Below are 27,801 nucleotides of genomic sequence, written 5' to 3' on the forward strand. Positions count from 1 at the left end.
GGTTATTTAAATACTTATCATGTACCAAATATTGTGTGATTGGGGCTGTGAAGAACAGAAAACTCGAACAACAGTGATTTAGGTAAAGAATTATTTTTTTTCTTTCATAGAAGTCTGGAGAGAGGCACATATAGAATTCACTCGGGTACTCAATAATGTCACCGTGGATCAGACCCTTTCATTGTTCTTTTCAGCATATTATTTTCTCATATTGATGCTGGTTGCCTTCTGAGCCTAAGAATGGCTGCTATAGTTCCATGCATCATGATTTAAACTAAGTGGAAGTGGTAGGACAGAAGACAGGTGGTGGTGAAAGGATTTTCTTTTGCTTTATTCCTGGAGTAACTCTCTCCTTTTATCAGCAAAGGACACATAAACCCCCAGCAGTCTTTCTTCTGTGCCACATTAGCTTGAATGTCTCATGGAAAGAAAGTCTCATGGCCATCCCTCCTGTGAGACAATCTTGGACAGAAGCACCTAGCAAAGGGGTCAGTAGGTAGTGAGTACTGCCCTGAACAGAAATGGGCTTCTGCTGGTAAAGAAGGCAGTGGCTGCCAGGCAGATAACATGTTGCCTGATCCACTTTCTGTAGCTCAGTGTCCATTATCTCATTCTAGAAAGTCAGTATTCAGAGCTGCCATGAGGCTTAAGAGAAGCAGTACTTGCCCAAGGCTGTGCCAGGAGGACTCTGAAGAGCAAGGCTTCTTTGTAAAGTCATTAGGGTTGGCAACTCCTATAAAGGTGATATTTTTTTCTAGAACTTCTAACATTTTTTCAATCTTGAACCCTTGAATGCAATTTTCTGTCTCAGGAAGAGGTAGCAACTCAGACTTCTGGGAAAGCTTTGCTCTAAGGGTAGTTAAGTCTTTGTTTAGCTCAAACTGGGTACTGGATGATGTTCAAGTTCTTGCTTCTTGAGCAATAACACAAAATCTAGTTTATATTATCAAGAACAACCAAGACAGTTTTTCACCACTACCTGTCTTCTTGCTTTTTGAAATGAGGTCTCATTGTTGCCCAGGTTGGCCTTGAATTCCTGGGCTCAAGCAGTACTGCCTCAGCGCCTAAGCAGCTGGGACTACAGGTGTGCACCACTGTGCCTGGCTCAGGATGGCATTTTTGAAAGTCTCAGTTCAAAAGATTTCCACCCCCCCCCCAAAAAAAGCCTACTATTAGTAGACAATTACTATTCCAAGAGAGATTGGAGTAGAAAGGCCTGGAGCTGGGGGAGTAGGAGGGATATGAGTAGAGGAATGGGCAGGGGTTTGCATGTGTATACAGGATAGAGAAGAAGTACTTTTTCTCTTACAGGACTGATTTTCCATTTACTTGTGCATCAGATAACATGGATAAGTCAACTGTACTTGCAATGTCTAGAAGGATTCTGTATCATCTTGAGGGACAAAGAAGAGCAGTCTACAGGACAGTGAGAAAAACTACCCTGTGGAAAATGAACACTGTTCCCTTGGTTGCTTAGAGGCCTGCAGAGAGAAAATGCTCAGCCCTTCAGACCGGGGAGTGCCGCCAGGTGGTCTTCTGCTCAGGGGCCAGACATCATACACACAAGTCACACCTCTTCTCTTCTGGGATACTGAACACATTTCTGAGGGAGTTCAGAAAACAGCACAGCTGGATTCAGGCACTGTTTCAATGCATGCCATTCTCTTCATTTCCAACAGTGGTTAATGTGCTAAATGTCTTGATAGAGAAGGTCATATTTAGGAATATTCTTGGGATCAATAGGACTTTGGACAATAAGCTTTCCTCTCATGGCTCCCCGATAGATTACTTCAATCAAATCTATGAAGTCTTGTTTGGTTTTGAAACTTCCCACAAACTTAGTGTGATCTGGAGACCTACATGGCACAGGAGAGAAATAACTGCTTTCAGATCACTTGCTGAAGACTTGCAGGATAAACAAAACAGATTCATTACTTCCTTCTTATCAGAGAGACTTTAGACACATAGCCCAATACATGAATTTTCCCACTTGGTATATGATACATGACTAACACCAGTGCTGTGGACCACACTGTGGTATGTGAAAGATTCTGCTTAATATATTTTAATCATTTTATAAGTCATCATCAAGTAGAATTCACTAGCATTAGAGTGGGCATGGTTAGTGTTTCTGTGCAAAGCACATTAATTAGTCATGGTCTCCTAAGTTCCACCAGTTATACTTTTGAGTTGTAGGTATTAACAGATTATTTAAAAAAGTTTTTTAAACATTAGGTATATTTTATTTATTTATTTTTAGTTTTATTGACTTTATTTTTTAAATACACGATAGCAGATGTATTGCAATTCTTATTACACATATAGAGTATAATTTTTCATATCTTTGTATATAGAGTATGTTCATGCCAACTCATGCCTTTATACATGAACTTTGTGGTTTTTTGCATTACAATTCTTTTTTTTTAATTTTAATTTTTTTTATTGTTGGTTGTTCAAAACATTACATAGTTCTTTTTTTTAAATTCTTTTTTAATATTTATTTTTTAGTTTTCAGCGGACACAACATCTTTGTTTGTATGCGGTGCTGAGGATCGAACCCAGGCCGCACGCATGCCAGGCGAGTGCGCTACCGCTTGAGCCACATCCCCAGTCCCTACATAGTTCTTGATATATCATATTTCACACTTTGATTCAAGTGGGTTATGAACTCCCATTTTTACCCCGTATACAGATTGCAGAATCACATCAGTTACACATCCATTGATTTACATATTGCCATACTAGTGTCTCTTGTGTTCTGCTGCCTTTACATTAGGTATATTTTAAACATAGGTATATTTAAAACATTAGGTATATTTATTTTTTAAACATTTTAAACATTAGGTATATTTATTGTATAACTTTTTAGAGAGAAATAAAATCACCAGTGAGGACAGAAAACACCTTTTGGTGTTATATCCTTCCAAACTTATGTGTATGTGTGTATATGTCTATGTATAAGTGTATTTAATTGTTCACGATAATGAGAATCATATTCAAACTATTTAGTAACACATTTTTTCAACTAATACATATATATATATATATATATATATATATATATCTTTCAAAGTCATTAACTATATACCTACAACATCATATTAAATGTTTAAACACTTTTAAGATGTTTTGACACATGGTGTCATAAATTGTCCTTTAAAAAGTTTATTTAAAACTAATACTTACATCAAGTAAGTATTACTTTCCTGTGTTCCAGGAAAATAAATAGCTTTAAAACACTTTCAAACAGTATATAACTCACTTTCTAACATATAATACAAACCAAGTATACGTTTCAACCAGAGTAAGAAATGTTTAGAATGATGAATATAGTCAGTAACATTCAGTATTGGGATGCTAACTAGATGGAATGGAAGATATTAAAAAACTAATGTTACATTTTTTTGAGGTGGAGGGTACTAGGGATTGAACTCAGGGGCACTTGGCCACTGAGCCACATTCCCAACCCTATTTTATATTTTATTTAGAGAAAGGGTCTCACTGAGTTGTTTAGTGCCTCACTTTTGCTGAGGCTGGCTTTGAGCTCACAATCCTCCTGCCTCAGCCTCCTGAGCCGCTGGGATTATAGGTGTGTGCCACCGTGCCTGGCTCATTTACATGTTTTGACAGGCCTGGTTGAAGAATGACTTCAAATTCTCTGAGTAACAGAAGATACTTGGCAAGAGAGAAGTTTGCTGGCAGAAAGGCTTCTTTTATAAATATCATCTACCAATCCCAAAAGTTTTAGAACAACTATATATTGTGTTTCAAATAAAATTCCTGGGAAACTTTTTATATTCTATACTTAGTTAATTTAACTATTTTGTATTTATCAACTTGAGGATGATTAGTGCTTCGTAAACTATTCTTTCATATTTAAGTTGGAAATTAAAAAATTTGCTAATCATTTATGAAATACTCTCATTTTGTACCTAATTTTCATATAAAAATTAAAGGATACATCAACTGAGGAAATAGTACTAACACAAGACTCAGAAAGCAAACATCACATGCAAATAGGTAAGTTGGAAATGGCTTAGATAAAGGACACTTTCAAGATTGCAATGACTTCAAAGTCAACTTACCCATAGTCCACCTTCATATGCTGCCCGTTGAAGAAAAATACAGTAGATGGAATATAACTGATGTCAAAATACTGTGTATAAACTGGAGTGTGGTCCACATCTACCAGGTATATAGCAGCCATTTTACTTAAGTCAGAAGAAGTTTTAGAGAGCTAAATGACAAGAGAGAGGGAGGTTATAATATGAGAAGTAGCCAATATTTCTTCTGAGAAACTTTTTACTACAACATATTGTTTAAAAAAATTCCTGGGCCAAGACTCTAGTCTATTTGGGTTTTACATTAGATAGAGTATAACTATTGTTCACAGGTTGAATCACTGTTGACAGGTTATGAGAGCTCCCTGGGAAAAATAAATTTATTTTTTAAACTTTTTTTTTTTTTGTCCATGTTGGATTGCTCCTCTAAAAGTAATCCATACTCATTTTAAGTGGGTTGTTGTATAGAGCTCAGTGGCAAAGCACTTGTCTAGCCTGCACAGGGACCTGGGTTCTATCTCCAGTACCACAAAACAAACAAAAACCACATATTATACTCACTTAAAACAGAACAACTCAGAAACATGTAATATAGATACTGAAATTCCCCCAAGTCTCTTTCTTCCCAATATTCTAGAAACAATTATTATAATAGCAAATGTTTATACAACACTTCCTGCATGCTAACAGTCCTAAATGCTTTCATTTGCTGACTAATTTAATCCTTACACATTCCTTTGAGGTATGGATTGTTTGAGTCCCTATTTTATAGAGGAAGAAAGAGAAGCACAAGAAGTAAAATAACTTGTCCCAGTTCATACAGTTCCTAAGCAGCAGGGCTGGGATTTGAATTTTGGCAGCTTGGCTTCAGAAACTATATTTTTTCCCCCCAGCGCAGGATTGAACCCAGGGCCTCACACATGCTAAACAAAGTGCTCTGAGGACATATCGCAGCTCAGAATCTACCCTCTTGACTTCTGTACTATTTTTTCCTCCACACAGGTAAGGGTATAATTTTCTGGTCATTTGTCTTCCAGGTTAACACATCACACATCTGTTTTTAACCAAATGAGGATGCTTACACTTAATTTCCATGGTGGATGGCAGCAACTGAAGGGGGAAGAGGTCTTAGTACTTGGTTAAAACTCTCTATAATAGACAGAGACAAGAATACACTCACTCTGTCCCATAATTTTTCCCCTTACTAATCAGAATGTGAAGATGTGCTGTGAGACCAGAAACAATCATCAGGGACATTCTAGAGGCAGCACATAAGAAAAGGGATTGGCAGCTAGAGAAAACTGAATTTAAATCCCAGCTCTTCAATTAAGTGCATCTGTGCCAGTGGGAAACTCCTTGACTTCTCTGGTGTTTGTTTCTGCCACTGGGAAATGGGGCCACTGCTCTAGCATCAAAAAAAGATAACAGGGGCTGGGGTTGTGGCTCAGTGGTAGAGTGCCCACCTAGCACATGTGAGGCACAGGTTAAATACTAAGTATCATATAAAAATAATAGCAGATAGAGTTTAAAAAAAAGGTAATGTTCATAGACTCCTGGTAATGTTTTCTGCTCTTTCACTGCCTTATCTGTGAAAATGAGTTTTGAAATCTGCTAGTGGGGAAGGACACTGGAGCAGATTCAGCACAATAACAAATTTGGAGGTTCAGCTCAGAGCAAACACAGGATCAGCTCTTAGTGAAACTGTGTTAATGAACCAAGAGCTACATTTGAGCCTTGCCTACTTCCATTCATTTTTCAGACATGGAGGCATTTATTTGGGCTGGGGCTGTAGCTCAGTGGAAAAGCATTTGCCTAGCATGTGTGAGGCACTAGGTTCAATCCTTACCACAGCATAAAAATAAACAAACAAAATAAAGGCATTCTGTCCATATACAACTACAAAAAAAATAAAAAAAAAACCCCATTTGTTTAAAAAATTCACTTACAATGTCATCTAGTTGCAGACAGACAGGATCCTCATCTCTCCCAAACCTGAGAACCAACACTTTCTCTGCAGTACTTTTTATGGCTTGGTCTACTTCTTTTTTGCTAGTCAGTTTGGGCAACAGGAAGCTCATCTTGAAATAATCCAAATGTTAATCCCCACCATCAATCCTGAAATGAAGTTGCAATGTTTAAAGGCAGTTTAAATTAAGTGCATGAGTTCTAATTTAAAAAAAATAATTTTTTAGAGTAGGTAATATAATTACATGGTTAAAAAAGAAACATTATAGAAAGGTACACATGTCCCTATCCCCATGGCCCTTCTTGGGCCTGGTTCCCACTGCCACACATGTCCCACATACCAGGAAACTGTTTTCATTAATTTCTAATGTATCTTCCACAGTTTTGTCATATATTCACAAAAAAATACCAATACGTGTTTCTTTCTTTTTTTTTTTTTAGTTGTAGATGGACACAATGCCTTTATTTTATTTATTTATGTGTGGTGCTGAGGATTGAACCCAGGGCCTCACACATTCTAGGCAAGTGCTCTACCACTGAACTACAACCCCAGCCCAGGTGTTTCTTTTTTTAAAATATTATTTTTAGTTGTTAAAGGACCTTTATTTTATTTATTTATTTTTTAAATATTTATTTTTTAGTTGTAGTTGGACACAATACCTTTATTTTACTTACGTATTTTTATGTGGTGCTGAGGATTGAACCCAGGGTCCCTCCCGCAAGTGTGAGGCGAGCGCTCAACCGCTGAGCCACAACCGTAGCCCGGACCTTTATATTTTTAATTTACATTTATTTATTACATTTATTTTATTTATTTATATTACACTATTTTATTTATACCAAATGTCTAGTCTAGTGTTACTTTTAAAATCTGGGAGTGGTGGTGCATGCCTGTAATCCCAGAGGCTCAGGAGGCTGAGGCTGGAGAATTGCAAGTTCAAAGCCAGCCTAAGCAATTCAATGAGAAATTTCATATTTGAGAAGCTCATTGATCAAGGAGCATATTATTGCATCTACAGAAGACTTCACTGAGACACCTGACACTTTGAATTCAGTTTCAGAGTTGGCTAATGCTACAAAAAGGTAGTATTTCTTTTTCTATGTATATTTTTGGTCACATATCAATTTTTAGATATGAACTTAATAAAAATTCATACAGGAAATGAAAGTGTTCCAGCAATAGGTACACTTTAAATAGGGAAGCTGATTTCCAGGGGGGACTTTGTCATATTTGGCAGAAAAAATTCCTGATGAAAGAGAAATTCAAAGAGAATATAGATCTGTTCTATCACTGGAATTCAGACAAAGAGTAAATCCTCAAGGTTACTAATAAAGAGGAGGAAATAAGGGAAGGGCAATGTCAACAGAGAGGCTAGGGATGAGCTTGGACAAATGCTAGAGACAGTATTGAGACCCACCTGAGAAGATGTCCATAGAAAAGGAAAATCAGAATAGAGAATTCACAAAATAAGAGGTACAGATGGGTAGTGAACACGTTTGGAAGGTTAAGCTTTACAAGTAAGCAGATAAAAGCAACCCCCCCCCCAAAAAAAACCGATTAAATTGACAAAGATTAAACAATATAGTAAAACACAATAAGGGCGACAGTGTGAATGCAGGGGCAGGCATTAGATAAAGCCAAAATTATTTCCATTTTACAGATATAGAAAAAGCAGAGGGACAAAACCTTTCTGGAAAGAAAACTGACAAACTCTTTGACAATTCAATGTTTGAGAACTATTTCTTAGTAAATCATCAGACAAATGCACAAAGGTTTATGTACATAGGCTATTCAACGCACTTAGGGCAAAAAGCTGAAAACAACGTAAATGGACATTGGTGAAATAAATGACAGCACAGTCCTGCAGCCATCGAAGAAAAGTTACAAAAAGTATATAAAGATTGATCCCACATTTTCTACGAAACTTAGCTTGTATATAATTCATATTTACAAAGAAAGGTGGAATATTTTAAAACATCATCAATGGACATACCTGCATCTGAACAGACGGGTGATTTTTATTTACATGGGGCCTACGTCTCTACTTTCGAAAATACCCCATGTAAGTTTTTTTGAAGATGCTTGTGTTTGGGCTGCTCTTAACCCACAGCTGTGAGGGACGAGGATACTTGACATGTCCCAGTCACCTCCGCTCCAGGGCCGTCAGCAACCTGGATCCTTTCTCTGAGTACCCAGGCCCAGGACGGCGCACTTCTTCCGCCCCAAGCAGGCCCACAACCTCAAGCCAAAGTAACCCCGAGTTGTTGCCTAGCAACGCTCGTTAGCCCACTGCGTGAGAACTAAACGGAAATGGAAAACGCACAGGCGCTGGGAAGGAACTCGTAGTAGAGGATCCCACTCAACAGACCAATAAAAACAGAAGAGATTATTGCAGATACCGCCTACTCCCCCTGACCAGAAGTTTGTTGTCATTTCCGCCCTTAGCAAATATGGCCGTTCTACTCCCCCAGCCAACCCCGTCTCCCGCACACAGACTAGAGGCGGGTTTTCACCTCTCGAACTAAGCGTGATTGGTCGCAACGTCTCGGAAATGTCTCTGATCAGAGCTGATCCCCAGAAGACACTCTAGCTTTGAGAGCTGGTTCTCGTTCTGTCCCACACTTGGCCTAGGAGCCAACGTTTCCTGGACTGTTCTCGATGGTATCTTTGGATGATAGAGGGGGCCGCGCAAGGTATTATGGGAGGATAATGGCGGCTTTCAAGGAGGGGAATTTGTCTCTTTGAGGCCTTCAGACCGAGGGGTGGCAGCGCCAGAACCCCCAAATCCGGAACAGAAGGGTCCCAAGAGTCGCTCTTGGTGAGGTGAGTGTCCCTTCTTCCTTCCTGACCTGGCCTTCGCCAATCACAGCGGCTCCAGGAGACAGATACCGGCCTCCGGTTCAGGTTTCCCCACTTTGGAAAGTTCCTTCCTCCTTGTCACCTAACTTGCTTTACTAACCTCGACTATATTGTGCCCATCCTGTTTCCTGCGGCCTTTCTCCTTGCTCTGGTTAGATGCTGAGATCCAGAGGTGCTGTCCAGGGTCGCCCTGCGCCCTTACTTAGGACTTGGCCCTAGCCCACTCCTAGGCAGTCACTGCGCCTGAGCGGGGCTCCTCCGTCTTTCTGTTCTACCTCACAGTGGTATCTCAACCCGGAGATTTAGTGGAAGACCTCCTATATTAGAATGTAAGCTCCAAGGGTGCCAGGGATTTTTATTTTTGTCTGTCCCTTTTGCTGAGAACAGGGATGGCGCAAGGAGGCATTCAGTGAATAATTATTGATCGAGTAAGTCCAGGTTTCTTCACTGACTTTCTGGTACCCTCTCGCCTCTTTGCTATTAATCTTTCTGCAGAGTCTGGCCTCTTAACTCTTTGTTCTTCTCAGCAGCCAGTTAAGTCCTCTCTCTCAGACTCCCTTGTGCTCTGTTGCTGCTATCTTTTCATGCTGTTTCTAGAAACGTTTGACTTCCTGTTCTCCTTTAAGTTTAAATGTACTTATTCATTTATTCATCACATGTTTATATTGCTACACTGAGCCATAGCAGTCAACAAAACAGACCAGGTTCCCTTGTTTGCATAGAATGGCCTTTAGGGGCATAATTCCTAGTTCAGATAACTGTTGATGACAGCATGTGTACCCCAGTCTTCCTGCCTGGATTTCCTTACATGCCTACAAATGCTTGTGAGGAAACCAGCATGCAGGTTTCTCTTTTCTGTTGTTCCTGATGACGTTTTCAAAATGCAACTCTTGTTCTTGCGTCCACATTATGTTTGTAATACTCCTCTGTAGAGCTGTGCATGTTGATTAGAATCTGGCAGAAAATTTTGGATTCTGGAGGTATCTTACCCCTTGACAGTTCTTTGCTTCACTTACTTGTTTGAATGAGGGCATTTATCCAAGTGCCCAGCATAGATGTACATTTATAAGTGGATAGTGTGTAGTGAGAGACAAAGAGGAAAATGTTACAAGTTAAGCTCCAGGGAATCTGCCTAATTCAGTGTTTCCCATAAGTATTTTTGGTAAACATGGATTGTTATTAAACTGATTTTGACTTCTGTAAGGTAATTGTGTTTTTACAAAATACTACCGGTCCAGAAAAAGTCACTAAAGTGGGCAGAACATGAATGGTAACCTTCTGTTTTCACGTCTTTACTCTGCTGTACCTTTAATTGAAAGGGAGGGAGAGGTAGAAGAACTCATGTAAAAAAGTGGTAAGGAACCCAATTAATATATAGGAGTATAGCAAATAAAATATGAAATAGTGTAACCATTATGTCTATAAATCTGGCTACAGAATACTTTTTTTGATTCTTGTAATAATTCTGTGGATTAGATAAAGCCAAAATTATTTCCATTTTACAGATATAGAAATTATGGCTAATCCAAAGATGAAGTTGCTTACCATCATAGAAGTAGAAAATGCCAAAAGTCTGGTTTCTAATTGAGTTTCTGACTTCAAATCTAGTTTCCCCTGCACTCAGTTTATAGATGGTATCATGTTCCAGTAAGCAACCCTTAGTGAGGTCTTTTCTTGCCTGCATGATATCCTTTTGGATATTGATGTTTTTGTATCCACATTATGTTTGTAATACTCCTCTGTAGAGCTGTGCATGTTGATTAGAATCTGGCAGAAATTTTTGGGTTAATTGTAATTATTATTTTGTAATATTGTAATATTTGGTGAGTGTGTATGTATATCTGTATCTTTGGTGTGGGGGTGAGAATAGGAGGGTCTTTTGAGAATGTCATTGATTTGATGGAAAGGTCTTGACAAGAGGTAGCAAAAGAAGTTCTGGTCTTGGTAGTGGGTAGGTAGGCTTAACCACCTAAGTATACCTGTAACTATAGTTATTCTGGGCTATAGCGTAGCTGAGCTTTATTTCTTATGTTCTATACCAAATGATTCTCCTCCCTCCCAGAGAAATCCCAGAGCCTGCGATGGAGGACACCAATGAGGATGCCTCAATCCATCGGTTAGAAGGCACTGATCTGGACTCTCAGGTTGGTGGTCTTATTTGCAAGACCAAAAGTGCAGCCAGTGAGCAGCATGTCTTCAAAGCCCCTGCTCCCCGCCCTTCATTGCTGGGACTGGACTTGTTGGCTTCCCTGAAACGGAGGGAGCGAGAAGAGAAAGATGATGGGGAGGACAAGAAGAAGTCCAGAATCTCTTCTTACAAGGACTGGGAGGAGAGCAAGGATGACCAGAAGGATGCTGAAGAGGACGGTGATGAGCAGGCTGGCCGAAGTAGCCGGAAAGACAGGTAAAGGCCTTTGGGTAGGTTGGCCCAAAGGGGATAAAAGTGGAGGCCAGAAAACAATAGCCCATGATTAGTTTCCAGTTTTCCTATTGGACATTCAGAGCTTGTAATTTTTTTTTTGTGATTTTGTAATACTGATGCTATGTAGAATTAGCATTTTCTTTACATTTGTGGTAAGAATTCAAAGGCAGCTAAGGGGGAGATGATAGAGGTTAGAAGTGCCTTGGGTTGATGCCGTATATAAGCCTGCAGCATCAAGGAGTAGAAAAGGACAGGTCACTTGTTTGGCATAGCCAGAGGTTTGGGGTAGGGTCTTCTCCTGTGGAGGGCTCTTTACCAGCTGCACTCCCTGTTTCAGACACTATCGGTCTGCTCATGTAGAGACTCCATCCCATCCTGGGGGTGTGAGTGAAGAGTTTTGGGAACGTAGTCGGCAAAGAGAGCGGGAGAGGCGGGAACATGGTGTCTATGCCTCATCCAAAGAAGAAAAGGATCGGAAGAAAGAGAAATCACGGGATCGAGGAGACCATGACCGCAAAAGGGACAGAGGTAAACTATGCAGCACGGTTCCTGTGCCTGTTAGCATGTGAATAGACACATGCCAGGCTTTTTCCTGTTGCACAAACTTGAATTGTGCCCATTAACTGGATATCCCTGTGTACATGATGTCAGCCTATGGGTTTTACCCTGCTGGGATTGGGGATAGCAGGCAGTTTAAGAACAGCTGTCAGTTGTAACACCTGGTTTGCTTGAGCATGTGGTCCTTGTTTTATTATGAAAACTCATGATAAAGGAAACAATGGATAATTCATATAAGAAACCAGAGTATACAAGAGTGTCGGAGATACAGAAAGGACAGTGATATGGAATGAAGCTTGACATAAAAGCCAGTGCTGGTCCTGCTCAGTATTTTATGGCTTACAAGCTTTTAACTTTATAAAACTATTCACTATAGACTTGAAACTATTTTTTTTTTGAAATCTTGCAGGAAAATAACTCTTATTTTGAGTTTGAAATTTTCTAGCCAGTAACTATATTTTTCCCTTTGAAAGAATGGGAATGTGTGAGTTCAGGAACCCATGGACCGCATTAGAGCAGTACAGGTTGCACCTGTGAGTGAGTGAGGCAGCCTGTCCTTTCTCTAGGGTGCAGCTGGGTATGTGTGAGGACAGGACACAGCTGCACTCTGTGTGGTGCTGAGCTCTGTGTGTGACTCTTCATAGATGAGCGGGATAGAAGTAGGCACAGCAGCAGATCGGAGCGAGATGGAGGCTTAGAGCGCAGCAGCAGAAGAAATGAACCGGAGAGCCCACGGCATCGACCTAAAGGTAGACTTAGCTCTTTTCTGTGGTAGTTGTGATGGTTTGTGATGGTTCAGGTGACTACAAGGCTGACTGACTTTCTTTCTAGGGGGTTGCTGAGGCAGTGAGACAGTGGGAATACTGAGCCTCTGGGAATACTGGGCCCTGAGCCAAGTGGGTGCATCCGTGCCCTTCTCTGTTAGGTTACATATGTTTCCTTTAGGTGATAGGCTGGATGGCCAGTTTTCCAAATGTCAGGAAAGGATAGAGAAATAGGGGCTTATGAAGGATTTATAAAAAAGAATTATTTGCATTTAAGATGGATATGTTTGCTGAGAGAAATTAAATATTCCTTAAAAAATTGTTATAAACAGAATGAAAACTGGACCACTAAATTCAGATATCTTGTCAGGAATGGTGTTATGTCCTTGTAATCCCAGTGGCTCAGGAGACTGAGGCAGGAGGATTGCAAGATTAAAGCCAGTCTCAGGAACTTAGCAAGGCCTTAATCAACTTGTTAAGACCCTGTCTCTAATTTAAAAGAAATAGAAAGGGCTGAGGATGCTGCTGCTCAGTGGTTAAGTGCTCCTGGGTTCAATCCCTGGTACCCCAAAAAAAAAAAAAAAAAGAAAAGAAAATTCAGATATCTTTAAAAAACTCTCAGAACCATCTTATCCATTGCAAGTAGATGCAAAGGTTTATAAACAGTAAAATAAATAAATTGGGGGAGTTAACTTTTGGTTAGTTGTTTTGGAGCTGCATCTCTGGTGAAATTGGATGCTTCTGGTGATGTGTCTCTTGTGGCCCCAGACGCAGCCACTCCTTCAAGATCTACCTGGGAGGAGGAGGACAGTAGCTATGGCTCCTCAAGGCGCTCTCAGTGGGAGTCACCCTCCCCGACACCTTCATATCGGGATTCTGAGCGGAGCCATCGACCGTCCACTCGAGATCGAGACAGGTGATGCCTGGGTAGAGCTGCTCTGGGTCTTGGTGAGGCATTAAAGGGACCTGGGCAGGGAGAGCTGGTGGCTGAGGACACAGCTCAACTCTGTGCCTGCTGGTCTTGCTGTCCCAGGTCTGTGAGGAGCAAGTACTCAGATGACACACCTCTGCCAACTCCCTCCTACAAATACAACGAGTGGGCTGATGACAGACGACACCTGGGTTCCACCCCTCGTCTGTCCAGGGGCCGAGGTAAGGCCTGGGGGACAGGAGGCAGAAGAGCACTTTGGCTTATCTTGGGGAGGCTGAGAAGAGGCTTTTGTTCTTGGAGGTTTGTGGCTTTGCAGGTCTTTTGGGGGCCTCTGGGATAAGCCAGGTTGGTGTGAACTGACCTACCATCTGCTGATTTTCAGGAAGACGTGAGGATGGTGAAGAAGGGATTTCATTTGACACAGAAGAGGAGCGGCAGCAGTGGGAGGATGACCAGAGGGTAAAGGCCACAGACATCTTTGAGGGATTCAGAGTGGGCTATGACTGACTGTAGGGGCATGGGTGAAAGGGGGTATCAGAGCCCAAGGGCCCTGAGGGAGTCTCCAGCAGTACTGGGCTTTGAGGAGGATAGTTGGTGCTGTGCAGTGGACTCTCCTTGGAAAAACCCAGGCTGCAGCAAGGCCTCTCCTAATGCAGCGGGTCATACATAACTCGTTATGTGGTGGTGCCACCATGTGGTGAATCTAAGAAGTGCCGTCGTGATGGGTGGCCAAGTCAAGTCAGCCCTGTGTTGTCCTCCACTAGGTAGACTTTCCTGCACCTCTCAGAAGGGTTGTTCCAGTGCCCACTTAACTTCCTACTAAATATCTGTTCTCCTCTACCTGTGTCTCGTGCATAAACTTGATCTTCCCCTTGTTCTTGTTGCTTTGTCTTCCTGCAGCAAGCTGACCGGGACTGGTACATGATGGATGAGGGGTATGATGAGTTCCACAACCCCCTGGCCTACTCCTCCGAGGACTATGTGAGGCGGCGGGAGCAGCATCTGCATAAACAGAAGCAGAAGCGAATTTCTGCCCAGCGCAGGCAGATCAATGAGGTGAGGCCACTGGCAGTGGTTGGTGCAGATTCAGAGCTGGAGTCTGGATGTGGGAGAAGTAGCAGGTCTTACCAGGTGAAGAAAGCCTAGCTAGTCTTCTGTTGCTGAGAGGACAGGATCAGATATGCCTCTGGCCAGAGAGAAAGGGTGGATAGGGAAACTTGGGTCACTTAGGAATAGCTAGTTCATACTTCTGTCATCTGCAGTGCTGTGGGTGAGAACTGGTACTGTGGCACCTGCCTCTGTGGTCTGTGTTCTTTGTGTCTCAGAGTGGGGCTGTGGATGGTCACTGTTCGTATGTCTGGCTAGAGGTTCTGACTTAGATCAAAAGTGTTGCTTCTTGGAACAAAGTATTGCTGGTGATTTAAGGTCAATGACTCTTTTAATGAACTGCAGGGTAGAGAGATCTGTGATGCCTCTGTGGCCACCATGGCCCGCCCATCTGTTGAGGCAGGATATGGGAACTTGCTTGGAGACTTTTTAGGATGGCTTCTGGTTGCAGTCTGAGTGGGGCTCCTACTGTGTCCTCACAGGATAATGAGCGCTGGGAGACTAACCGCATGCTGACCAGTGGGGTGGTCCATCGGTTGGAGGTGGACGAGGACTTTGAAGAGGACAACGCAGCCAAAGTACACCTGATGGTTCACAACCTGGTGCCTCCCTTTCTGGATGGACGCATTGTCTTCACCAAGCAGGTGAGGCTCCTGTGGCCAGAAGCAGGAACATTCAGAAAGATTAGAGGAATAGAAGGAAGAAAGAAATAAAAGTGGGGAAACAGCCCTGTGTCATGATAGGGTAACCCCTCTGCCCTATTACTCCTGAGAACTGTTAGGACACAGGCCCTCTGGTTGGCCTTAGAGACTAGTGGGTGATTTCTCTTTTTCTTCCACCTCCTGCAGCCAGAGCCCGTGATTCCAGTTAAGGATGCTACTTCTGACCTGGCCATCATTGCTCGGAAAGGCAGCCAAACAGTGCGGAAACACAGGGAGCAAAAGGAGCGCAAAAAGGTTGGCCTCTCGCCACCCTGGCTGGGAAGTCTGTGCATGTTTTTCTTTTCCTATTTAAAACACTCATTAGACTATTCAAGTGTGCTTCCTTGTAGAAATGGGGCACATGGAGCAAGACTCAGCTCTTGGAGAAGGGCATTGCTTTCCTCCACTGTCCTTAGTCAAGGCAGCCTCTGGCCTGGGGTTTGGGGATCTGGAGGCTTGAGTCTTGGAATGCGTTGCCTGGTACCCCCAGTGCCTTGTGGGATTTGCCACCTGCTAGATGAAACCTGATGTCAGCTGGGACTGAGTTTCCACTGCCACAGTTGCATCACAGGATGGAGTGGACTTTATTTTTCTTCTTCAGGCTCAGCACAAACACTGGGAACTGGCTGGGACCAAACTGGGAGACATAATGGGTGTCAAAAAAGAAGAAGAGCCAGATAAAGCTCTGACAGAAGATGGGAAGGTGGACTACAGGTGGGGAGTCTTCGCCAGCGGCAGACTTGCTCTGAAAACCAAGGATAGTCATGGCAGAACTGATAGACTTCATGACTTATGAACTGAAAAATGACAGGCTGTTACTCTGAATCTTGTTTTCCGTGATCTCTTCATCCTGATCTTTCTTCTATTATCTTTAGCTTTTTGTAGGTGTTAGGCTTACTACCACTACCACAGGGGCTTCCTCTTGGCCTGGCAGTGGTCTGAGTACTATGAGGCCCTGGAAGGTTAGGGAATTTGTTGAGGTCACTCAGCTAGTAAATAGTGGCATCAGGGTTGGTCCCAGACAGTCTGTCTTTGGAGCCCATGCATTTGGCCTTGCTACTGACCAGTAGCTTCTACGTAAAGCACTCAATGTCTGACATGTAGATACATCCAAGACTCAGAAGGACTGTGGCATCTTCCCAAGTCAGCACTCCCTGAGCTTTGGTGTATTTCAGGTGTTCGTGGGGAGAAGATGGGTTTTGTTTTTTTAGTCAAATTTTAATTCCATATGAGAAACAACTATTTTAATAGAGATTCCAAAATAGAAAGTGTTATCAGGTAGTGACTTATCTGTTTATAGATGTATTAAGTATATATTGCATACTCTTTGTTGGGATTACTGCCTTGAGTAGCTGAAAGACACAAATGTCCCTCATGATTCATTCTTTGAATTCTCTTACATCTTTGGTTGGGGGTGTGTACTGGGGATTGAACTCAAGGGCACTCAACCACTGAGCCACATCCCTAGCTCTATTTTGTATTTTATTTAGAGACCAGGTCTTACTGAGTTGCTTAGAGCCTCGATATAGCTGAGGCTGAATTTGGACTCATAATCCTCCTGCCTCAGCTTCCCTACCCACTAGGATTACAGTTGTGTGCCACTACACCCAGCTGTTACATCCTTCTGAACTGTCATCTGAATTAAGAATTCTCTGTACCCCTGTGTGAAATATCTTCAATGAGAAGTTGCCATTATTGGTTAGCTCTTGTTAGTTTCTGGGTAGTTTAATCTCTTAGATATCATTTGTTGGGTAAAATTAGAAAGAGGAAGCAGTTAATTGGTCTGAGGGACAAAGTATCTCTTGGAAGAAGTGACTGGAAGATGGTGTGGGCTCAGGGAGTGGAGTACTGATTTGGGAATATGCCACAGTGCTTCTAGTCTCGGGATGTATCCACATATCAGACATTGAGTGCTTTTGGTAGAAGCTACTGGTCAGTAGTAAGTGAGTTTTTCTCAGATTTTTGAAAATGAGTCCTTATGGGCCATGCTGCCCTGTCATGAAGGGGGAAGATTGACCTACACTGTGTGCTGTGGCCATAACTCCTAGAAGACCCCAGATGGCTAAAATAGGTGGCTGTTTTGGCCCTTTAAGTATTGTGCAGAAATTGCCCAAGGTGTTCTCTACAAGTTAGTGAGTGTGATTGACTTTAGCTCCTCTCCCGGTCACTTTCTATTTAGGGCACAGCATTTGCCCACTTGATAATCTGTACCTCCTTAGATCCTTGGTTAGCTCTGTTTGACCCTGTCGTGTTGAGAGTGTATCATAGATTCTCACTGAAGTTCCAGTCCTTAGTTCTGAAGAGAAATAATCTCAGACGACCTGGCTGCTTTCGTGTGTCAGATTTATTGCTTCTCGTTAAAGTCATTCGTATTCCTTGAGCAAGAAGAAGGGCAGGAGGTACCATGGGGGACATTGTGCATGGTGCTTAGGCTGCTCTGTGTTCCCAGGACAGAGCAGAAGTTTGCAGACCACATGAAGAAAAAAAGTGAAGCCAGCAGTGAGTTTGCAAAGAAGAAGTCAATCCTGGAGCAGAGGCAGTATCTGCCAATCTTTGCTGTGCAGCAAGAGCTACTCACTATTATCAGGTAATGCCACCAGATCCAAGGATCCCAGTGTCAAATCAGTGGCCCCTCTGTCTCCTGTGTTTGCTCAGGAGCTTTTTTGTTTTTGTGCATCATCTGGTGGGAAGGGAACTCATTTGTTTTCCCAGGACTACGCTGCATAAAGTAACATGATGGCATTGTTCTTTTTTAGTGCACCTGTTTAAACCTCACTGTGTTCCAGGTATCTCAGGTGGTAGTTCTGTAGGAGGCTCTTTTCCCAAGGAAATCATCTTTTCTGATCAGGCATGCTCTCTGCTTAGCTAGCCATGGTGAAGACAGGTGGCAGAGGCTTCTTGGAGTTAGCCTTTAACTGAGGAAGCTGTTGAACCTTTTGAACTGCTTTTCCTTGCAGGGACAACAGCATCGTGATTGTGGTTGGGGAGACAGGGAGCGGCAAGACCACTCAGCTGACCCAGTACTTGCATGAAGATGGTTACACAGACTATGGGATGATTGGGTGTACCCAGCCCCGGCGAGTGGCTGCCATGTCAGTGGCCAAAAGAGTCAGTGAAGAGATGGGGGGAAACCTTGGTGAGGAGGTGAGTGGACATGAGTCCTGAGCCAGAGGGTGTGATCTGCTAAGACCTGGACTCAAAGATGGGGTGTGCTCACGGAGCAGGTGGCTCCAGTTCTGAGTGAGCCATCTGTTTGACCTCCAGGTGGGTTACGCCATCCGCTTTGAAGATTGCACTTCAGAAAACACCCTGATCAAGTACATGACTGATGGAATCCTGCTCCGAGAGTCCCTCCGGGAAGCTGACCTGGATCACTATAGTGCCATCATCATGGATGAGGCCCATGAACGCTCCCTCAACACGGATGTGCTCTTTGGGCTGCTCCGGGAGGTAAGGACGTGGGTTCCAGTCCCTTTGTACTTGGGGCTTTGACCAGTGCACTGCCAGTAGCCAGTGATTGAGGTGCTTCAGGTGGGTTGGGACTATTCTGGGGACACTGAGAGGGTCTCTGGCAGGCCAGGGTTTTCCCTGAGGCTCTGTGTTGTCAAGTTCAAGTCTGGTCTTGTAATTTACTCTCTTCTTACTCAGCTGAGTGACTTGTGGTTTTCTTGGCTGTGGCCTGTTGCTCAAATCTCTAGGATTGTTAAATCTAATAAGCCAGTTTGCAAGCTTTGGCTTCTGCTTTATTCATGGGTAGTGCTGATGGGATTGGAGGGCAGAGCCAAGGGACCCAAACTCAATTTGCTGCGTGACTTTTTCTCTCAGGTTGTGGCTCGTCGCTCAGACCTCAAGCTCATCGTTACATCAGCCACTATGGATGCAGAGAAATTTGCTTCCTTTTTTGGGAATGTTCCCATCTTCCACATCCCTGGTCGAACCTTCCCTGTGGATATCCTCTTCAGCAAGGTACCGAGGGTCTGTTTTTTGAATTGACCTTCCATGCCATGTGCCTCTTTGGCACATGGAAGCCAGCTGGAGTGGATAGAATACTGAGTTGGAGGAGATTTGTGGGGTGTCACGGAGCAAAATGGGGCAGCCTGTAGCTCTAGGCTTAGAGGACTGTGCTCTGGGGGAGGATTTATTTCCTTGCTTCTTTGAAACTGAAACATGGGCCCAGGGAGGCACCAGGACTTCTTGTAGGGGCCTTGCAATCAGACCCCCAGGTGTGGCAGCCCTGAAAGTCCACTTATCAGCCCAGACCAGTGAGTGGCTGTGGGGCTCCCAGAGGGAGGCCTGGTCCTTGCTACCCTCTGACTGTTCCTGGCTGCTGTTGCAGACCCCGCAGGAGGATTATGTGGAGGCCGCAGTGAAGCAGTCCTTGCAGGTGCACCTCTCAGGGGCCCCTGGGGACATCCTTATCTTCATGCCTGGCCAAGAAGATATTGAGGTGCGTGCCTTGGTCACCGCTGTGGTGAATGGGGGTGTCTCCATCCCTCCATATGAGAGTTTGGGGCTTCAGAGTCTTATGACTCCTCCTGGCGCGTTTAGGTGACCTCAGACCAGATTGTGGAGCACCTGGAAGAACTGGAAAATGCACCTGCTTTGGCTGTACTGCCCATCTACTCCCAGCTGCCCTCTGACCTTCAGGCCAAAATCTTCCAGAAGGTATGACAACAACAATTTTTTTGGGTCCCCATCTTTGGGTATCTCCTCCTCCAACAGAGAGCAAAGGGGAGGAGATGTTCCTTCACTAGAAGGGGTGGGAGGGAGGTGGGCTGGGTCCTGCCTTGGGTAGTCTTTCTACCCTTGTATGTCCTGCTCGGCCCTAGGCTCCAGATGGCGTCCGGAAGTGTATTGTTGCCACCAACATTGCTGAGACATCTCTGACTGTTGATGGAATCATGTTCGTTATTGATTCTGGTTATTGCAAATTAAAGGTAAGGAGAGATGTAGGAAGTAGGGCCCCGGGTCTTCACCTGAAGCTGACTGAGCTTAGGGGGTGGGAGGTCAGGCCCTAGTCCTCCTGGAAGGTGACACCCAAGTAACTAGTGGTGCAAGGCCAATATTTAGTGAATGCTGGTTTTGTTGTGAGTTTGATTCATTTAATCTTTGTGATTATTTGAAGAGGTAGATCATTTAAATAATTTTGTAGAGATTATACAGCTGGTGTGTCTGGGGAAAATTCCTTCAGGTGTTTATGAGAACATTTCTGAAGGCTTCTGGCTCTAAAAGGATGGCTAATGGTATTGCTGAGACACTTCCTCTGTGATGTGCAGCAGCCGGGATTTGGCTTTTCTGTATTTTAGAGCCACTCTTTCCCCGCCAACTTTATCCTTAATTAGCTTCTTTCTACCCCCTCCTAGGTCTTTAACCCCAGGATTGGCATGGATGCTTTGCAGATCTACCCCATCAGCCAGGCCAACGCCAACCAGAGGTCAGGGCGAGCTGGCAGGACGGGCCCAGGTCAGTGTTTCAGGTAGGAGCCCTGTGCTAGCCTGCTATCTGGGGCAGCGCTGGGATTGCTGAGAGTCTGCACCAGAGTGGGGGGGATGCTGGTCTCAGAGCTGATCCCCAAGACTAGGGCTCCTGTGGGCTGCCACATGGTGGTATTGCTGAGTGGAAGAAGAAACCTTTCCAGGGAGTGGTGAGGTGTGAGGCAGACTTAGAAGGAATGTCCACGCAGTGGAAGACCCGTACAGCAGGCTCTCCCATCAAAGATGGAGCTGAGCAAAGGATGTCATTTGTTGTTTTGTACTTTTTCAATTATTCTTTGTTGTGATTTTTTAAAATAATGTATTCATTATAGAGATTCAGGGTATATAAAGATACTGAGAAAATAAAACCTTGCCATAGTTCTAGTCTCAGGCACTTTAGTTTGAGAAATGAAACAGGTATGTAGAGGCAGAAAAGTTGAGTTGGCATGGTGGGTTTCTGAGTAGGTAGAAATGAATGAGTTAAAGGAGTGGAGGTGGGGAGAAGACATGGGTGTTTCCCTGTCTGTAGGATTTCCTGGCTATTATGGGGTACTCTTAGAAAAAGCTAGAATAGTGTTGATCTTCCACCATGGAGTCCTGTGGGCAGCCAGTGTAGTAAGAGGCCTTGTGGGCCAATGTGGTGCAGGTGCAGCAAAACCAGAGTCTTCTCCCTGCCAGGCTGTACACACAGAGTGCCTATAAGAATGAACTCCTGACCACCACGGTGCCTGAGATCCAGAGGACCAACTTGGCCAACGTGGTGCTGCTGCTCAAGTCCCTTGGGGTGCAGGACCTGCTGCAGTTCCACTTCATGGACCCACCCCCAGAAGACAACATGCTCAACTCCATGTATCAGCTCTGGATCCTTGGGGCCCTGGACAACACAGGTGTCGTGGCCCTGGGAGCCGGCAGGGCCTCAGGGGTGCTGGTGTGTGGCTTCTCTCTCTGTACTCCACTGTCCCATTGAATGTCTGGATTTGCTTCTCTCTCCTAGGTGGTCTTACATCCACAGGGCGGCTGATGGTGGAGTTCCCTTTGGACCCAGCCCTGTCCAAGATGCTCATTGTGTCCTGTGACATGGGCTGCAGCTCTGAGATCCTGCTCATTGTGTCCATGCTCTCAGTCCCAGCCATCTTCTACAGGCCCAAGGTGAGGAGTTGGTGGCTGGCTCTTCTCCCTTCTAGGAAGGCTTGGGGAGTATTTGAGAGGGGAAGAGCTCTCTGTATTTTGGAAGTGGAACATAAGGCTGGGAATTAGAGTTTTTGAAGCATGATTTTGCTGTCTTCTGTTAGGTGGTGTGGGGGAACAAGGTTGGGTTGGATCAGTGGTCCCCTCGGGGTGCTTTGGAAATTTGCAAGAGCATCCTTTGTCTTCTAGTATGGTTGTTTCTGAGCTTTTACATTTTGACATTTTATTATAAATTATTTTTATTCTATATCATTAGGCAATATATTGCTGTGTTTGAAGTTATGTGTGGGTAGGTGATAGTGTGAGAATCCTCGGATATGCTTGGTGGGCCTGATCCTCCTTGCCTAGGGTTAAGCTTCTTTTTCCCTCCCTAGGGCCGAGAGGAGGAGAGTGATCAAATCCGGGAGAAGTTTGCGGTCCCTGAGAGTGATCATTTGACCTACCTGAATGTTTACCTGCAGTGGAAAAACAATAATTACTCCACCATCTGGTGTAATGACCATTTCATCCATGCCAAGGCCATGCGGAAGGTGGGGCCACAGACGAGCAGGACTTCTGGATTGTGGGGTGGGAGAAGAGGGGAAGGAGGACTCCGTTCTGGTTTGCTTGTGTTCTGCTCTAGGTCCGGGAGGTGCGGGCCCAACTCAAGGACATCATGGTGCAGCAGCGGATGAGCCTGGCCTCATGTGGCACTGACTGGGACATCGTCAGGAAGTGTATCTGTGCTGCCTATTTCCACCAGGCAGCCAAGCTCAAGGTGAGCCTTGGGAGCCCTGTGGAGCTCTGGCCTCCTCCTCCTCGTGGTACCTGAGGGCAGGTGCCAAGCCTGGGTCAAGATGATTTTAAGGGATGGAGTAGCTTCCCCAAGTAGGCAGTGTGTCTCTGATGTGCCTGCCTGTTGTGTCTTCCCTAGGGAATCGGGGAGTATGTGAATATCCGCACAGGGATGCCGTGTCATTTGCACCCCACCAGCTCCCTCTTTGGAATGGGCTACACCCCGGACTACATAGTGTACCACGAGTTGGTCATGACCACCAAGGTGAGTCTTTCCTGAGGTGCTTGTGTAATGTGGGCCCACCTTCCTGGCCACACTTTCATGACCTTCCCCTGCCTTCTACGATGAGCTTTTGCTCCAGCAGACTTGGGACCACGCACATTGCTTTGCAGGGCTTTTGAGGCTGGTTTTCAACTGGGGGGCCTGGGGAAGCTTTATAGAAGTAACCTCTAGAACGCAGTGACCTCAACCCTGCCAGCAAGATGGTTTCCTACTTGCTGTTTGGGATTAATGACCCCTGTTGATGTCATTAGAAGGGCTTTCTGCAGTGTTGAACCTTTTCTCTGGTATATTTGGGAGTGTTTTTTCAAGCAAGGGAGAACTTGGATAGGAGAAGGGATGACAATCAGTATCTGGGGCTCTCCCCTGCCTTTTCCAGCCTAGATGGGCTGGGGACAGGGCCCTTCTCAAGTGACTCCTAATTGTGGAACCTGTGGGAGGGACTGGCCCACCCATGACCTCTGCCTCACTGCCCCTCTGCCCACAGGAGTACATGCAGTGTGTGACTGCTGTGGATGGAGAGTGGCTGGCGGAGCTGGGCCCCATGTTCTACAGCGTGAAGCAGGCAGGCAAGTCGCGGCAGGTGAGCATCCTACATTTCCCATGGAGATGCTGTTTGCCCATGTTTGAAGACTCTGTCATCTGATCCCTTCTTCCTCCAAATATAAAAGCTGGGATCAAGCCTTCCTGATGTGTCTTATTTCCCCATCATTCAGGTGGCTGGGTCACTGAGCTTTTTTTTTTTTTTTAAATTTTTTGAAATTTCCAAATATTCAGCAAAGTGGAGAAAACACTACCACTGTATCTAGCTTGAAAGGAGTCATTTTTTTTTTCTTTAATGGACACAATACCTTTATTTTACTTATTTATTTTGTATGTGGTGCTTAGGATCGAACCCAGTGCCTCTACCACTGAGCCATAACCCCAGCCTTTGAAAGGACTTATTTTTTTATTCTAATTTGTTATATATGACAGCAGAATGCATTTCAATTCATATTACACATATAGAGTACAATTTTTCATGTATCTGGTTGTATACAACATAGAGTCACACCATTCATGTATTCATACATGTACCATCTCATTCCACCATCTTTCCTACCCCCATGTCCCCTTCTTTCCCCCTCCTTCCCCTTTGCCCTATATAGAGTTTGTCTATTCCTCCCATGCTCTGCACCCCCCCTTCCCATGAATCAGCATCCTTATATGAGAGAAAACATTCAGAATTCGTTTTTTTGGGATTGGCTTACTTCCCTTAGCATTATATTCTCCAACTCCATCAATTTACCTGCAGATGCCATGATTTTATTCTCCTTTAATGCTGAGTAATATTCCGTTGTGTTTATATACCACAGTTTCTTTATCCAATCATCTATTGAAGGGCATCTATATTGGTTCTACAGTTTAGCTATTGTGAATTGTGCTGCAGTAAACATTGATGTGGCTGTGTCACTGTAGTATGCTGTTTTTAAGTCCTTTGGGTATAGATCAAGGAGTGGGACAGCTGGGTCAAATGGTGGTTCCATTCCCAGTTTTCCAAGGAATCTCCATACTTCTTTCCATATTGGCTGCACCGATTTTCAGTCCCACCAGCAATGTATGAGTGTGGAAGGGACTTACTTTTAAAATATAGCCTCTGTGTCATTATCACTTCTAACAGAATTAGTCCTTTATGTCGTCTAAGTTTCTAGTATTTATTCAGATTTCACCATTTATCTCAGAGAACTTCTCATGACTGATTTGCTTGAAATAGGATCCAAACTTTTCAACTGATTGTTCTATTCCAGAAAGGCCCCACCCTAACTTTGAAAAAAATTTTTAGATTTTATTTATTTTGGTCCTAGGGATTGAACTCAGGGGCGCTTAACTGCTGAGCTACTTCCCGAGCCCTTGTTATTTTGAGATGGAGTCTCACTGAGTTGCTTAGGTTCTTGCTTAGTTGCTGAGGTTGGTCTTGGACTTGTGATCCTCCTGCCTCAGACTCTTAAGCCATTGGGACTCGAGGTGTGCGCCACTACACGTGGCTGACTTTTTGCTTTTTAATTTTTTTTAAATGAAACTTATTTACTGGAGCAACTGGGTTGTTTATCATAGACTATTCCATGTTATGTATTTGGCCTGTTGCCCCCTTGTAGTGGTGTTTAACTTGTGCCTCTATTTTGTGTACTTTCTGTAACCTAGTCATTAATCCAGACAGCTAGATAGCGTCTTGGTTCAGCTGTATCAGGCAGGGATGCATGTGTATGTTGCTGTGAAATTCCTTTCAGATGCTCTTAGGAGGCACATGAAATCTGGTGGCCCCACTTTTGGTGATGCTAAGGTTGAGGAGTAGCCTGGTCTCTGTTCTAAATTCTCAGCTGCTATTCATCTCCTCAAGGATTTGATGTCCATTGATGACCGTCATTTATGTTCGTTATTTAGGGTTGCAAAATGTTGTTGGCTTTTATTTTCCCAATCAGCGTAGTTCTCTCCATATCTGACCAAGCACATCTTCCATCTGTCCTTTCCAGCCAGTTGACTTCCTTATTTTCCCATTCTCTCTGGCATAGGTGTGAACTTGATTTTAAAAATTTAAGTACTTAACTGATGTGACTGGATTGCTGAGGCATGACTGGCTTAGGACTGACCTGTCTAATGTCTATTGTGAATCAATGAAAAAACAGGCCTTAGCTACAGAAGAAGAAGTGGCTGGTGTGGGGCAGGCAGCCCCACAGCCTCTGACCCTGACAGCTGGTCTTGTGCAACAAGCACCTGGGTTCAGACAGGGCCTCCTCACCTGATGTCCTCAGTGGGATCAGCCAGTGCCTCTACCCCTTCTCCAGGAGAATCGCCGTCGGGCCAAAGAGGAAGCCTCTGCCATGGAAGAAGAAATGGCGCTGGCTGAGGAGCAGCTGCGAGCCCGGCGGCAGGAGCAGGAGAAGCGTAGCCCCCTGGGCAGTGTCAGGTGAGCTTCTGCCTTGGGACCTGGCTGGGAGGCTGCCAGGGACTAGGCCCTGGTCATGATTTAAGAGAAGTTGACTATATAAAGGCGAATTGATGACAGAAGCTGCTTCCGTCCTGGTTGGTCACATGTGGAGATACAGGAGGAATTCCTAACTCCTTTAAAGGCACGGTCATTCATTTGCAGTCCTTGGTCATTGCCACGTTATATGCAGGGCTTGGGGTGGTGTGGAGTAGCACGGGAGGTCTAATGACTCTACTGACATAGTCATAGCCAAGTCACTCATGTACCAGGCACCCAGAGGAGAAGAGAGTCTTGGGTTTGTGCCTCTGTGCAGCACCTGGTGTTTGGTCAGGTTTTCACAAGGTAGGAGCACAGTCCTCCATAGGGCTGCCTTTACTTCAAACACCAGCTGCAAGCTTTGAGGTCACCCTTACTTTTGATAAACTTGCTACAAATTTGGGGATCTCCTTGAACTTTGCTGGAATGACTCAAAACGCAGGAAAGTGGTATACAGTTTTATTATAGCAAAAGAGTATAAATTAGAACAAGCCACAGTGAGAGATGCATAAAGAAGGTGTGAGAGGGTTCCGAAAGTGACAATTTTTGCCCTCAAGGGCTCAGTTACCTTCCTGGCACATCAGTGACAGTACACACAGGGTATTGCCAACCAGGGAGGCTCTTCTGAGCTTCATGACTTTGGCCTGAATGATTGAATCCTTGCCCATGTGGCTGAACTCAGTCTCTGGCCTCCTTCCCCTCCTCAGCGATTAGGCTGATATCACATGACTCAGTCCTGATTCTGAGGCTCAAAGTCCCAATTATAATCACATAGTTGGTCTTTCTGGCCAGGCCAGCCCATCTTACTCCACCATCAGACGTGGTCTGCAGGGCCCACTATGAACAGCAGAAGCATTCTAGTCCCTTGGTAATTCCTCCTAGAAAGTGGCCATGGAGGCAAGTCCACTCTTTATTACACAGCTCTAGTGGTGGTCTGCTGGAGTGGATGGGAGCTATCACCGCAGCTCAGCCTGGGGGTGTGGTAGGAGTTATTTAAAATGGATATCATAATGAAGTGCTTGCTTTATTTTATTATACTCCTGATCAAAAATGGAGAGGCAAGGGAGTGAGTGTGTGCTCGGGACAAGATGCTTTAGCTCCAGAGCTGCTTCACACATAAGTTAGAAGCAGCAAGGGCTTAGGCTGTGTGTCCTGCTGGGGACCCTGCTGGGGTAAGGAGTAATGCCTCTCCTGTACCCTCTTTCTGTGTCTCCAGGTCCACGAAGATCTACACTCCAGGTCGGAAAGAGCAGGGGGAGCCTATGACACCTCGCCGCACACCAGCCCGCTTTGGGCTGTGAGCTAAGGCTGTCTGAGAAGACGGTGGCAGCAGGTGTTGGGTCCCGAGCCCTCTGGTGGGAGTGCCCCCAGGCTGTGGACAAAGCCTTCTCATCTGTGGACTTCATCTGTGTACATCAAGGCCCTGGGGCAGTTCCTGCTGGGCCAGGTTCTGCCACAGAGGAAGGAGGAGCTCCTGGGTGCAGGAGCCTGGCAGGATCTGGGCTGCAGAGCAGCTGAAGTGCTGCCAGAGCAGAGGGAGGTGGCTGGACCCATCTGTCCACAAAACCTGTCCCTGGGTGCCTGGTACATGAGTGACTTGGCTGTGACTATGTCTTTTTTAATCCTTGTGTAAAGCAGTAAGATAGACCCAGAGGCAATTGTAATTTGGTTATCATTCAGGATTTGAAAATACATTTATTATTTGTAAAATGTGA

The 27,801-nt window shown here is 44.4% G+C and overlaps 2 protein-coding genes across 4 annotated transcripts; one reads left to right on the forward strand and one right to left on the reverse strand.

The window, feature by feature from the left end:
- Nucleotides 1-77: 77 nt before the first annotated feature.
- Nucleotides 78-8,426, reverse strand: Txnl4b (thioredoxin like 4B). Of its 2 annotated transcripts, XM_015496135.2 has the most exons (4): nucleotides 8,021-8,426; nucleotides 6,008-6,176; nucleotides 4,086-4,237; nucleotides 78-1,856 (listed from the first exon to the last, which is right to left on the reverse strand). In XM_015496135.2, the coding sequence occupies exons 2-4, from the start codon at nucleotides 6,137-6,139 to the stop codon at nucleotides 1,691-1,693; spliced, it is 450 nt and encodes a 149-aa protein (XP_015351621.1). In that variant the 5' UTR covers nucleotides 6,140-6,176; nucleotides 8,021-8,426; the 3' UTR covers nucleotides 78-1,690. The 2 variants fall into 2 exon arrangements, with proteins under 2 accessions (XP_015351621.1, XP_015351623.1); XM_015496137.2 differs by lacking the exon at nucleotides 6,008-6,176 and having other exon boundaries at nucleotides 8,021-8,305.
- On the forward strand, nucleotides 1,417-27,801 carry Dhx38 (DEAH-box helicase 38). 2 transcript variants are annotated; one of them, XM_015496134.2, is made up of 27 exons: nucleotides 8,506-8,850; nucleotides 10,949-11,290; nucleotides 11,646-11,836; nucleotides 12,511-12,615; nucleotides 13,399-13,546; nucleotides 13,664-13,782; nucleotides 13,944-14,020; nucleotides 14,462-14,617; nucleotides 15,151-15,312; nucleotides 15,517-15,624; nucleotides 15,971-16,083; nucleotides 17,819-17,956; nucleotides 18,327-18,513; nucleotides 18,634-18,819; nucleotides 19,195-19,335; nucleotides 19,706-19,816; nucleotides 19,918-20,034; nucleotides 20,199-20,306; nucleotides 20,733-20,845; nucleotides 21,522-21,730; nucleotides 21,838-21,992; nucleotides 22,406-22,561; nucleotides 22,654-22,788; nucleotides 22,945-23,070; nucleotides 23,573-23,668; nucleotides 25,908-26,029; nucleotides 27,303-27,801. In XM_015496134.2, exons 2-27 carry the CDS (start codon nucleotides 10,968-10,970, stop codon nucleotides 27,385-27,387), a joined length of 3,687 nt encoding a protein of 1,228 aa, XP_015351620.1. In that variant the 5' UTR covers nucleotides 8,506-8,850; nucleotides 10,949-10,967; the 3' UTR covers nucleotides 27,388-27,801. The 2 variants fall into 2 exon arrangements, with proteins under 2 accessions (XP_048648565.1, XP_015351620.1); XM_048792608.1 differs by lacking the exons at nucleotides 8,506-8,850; nucleotides 10,949-11,290 and adding an exon at nucleotides 1,417-1,611 and having other exon boundaries at nucleotides 11,779-11,836.

The sequence above is a fragment of the Marmota marmota genome, unplaced genomic scaffold (assembly GCF_001458135.2).
Source record: "Marmota marmota marmota unplaced genomic scaffold, marMar, whole genome shotgun sequence".
Classification (NCBI taxonomy): Eukaryota; Metazoa; Chordata; class Mammalia; order Rodentia; family Sciuridae; genus Marmota; species Marmota marmota.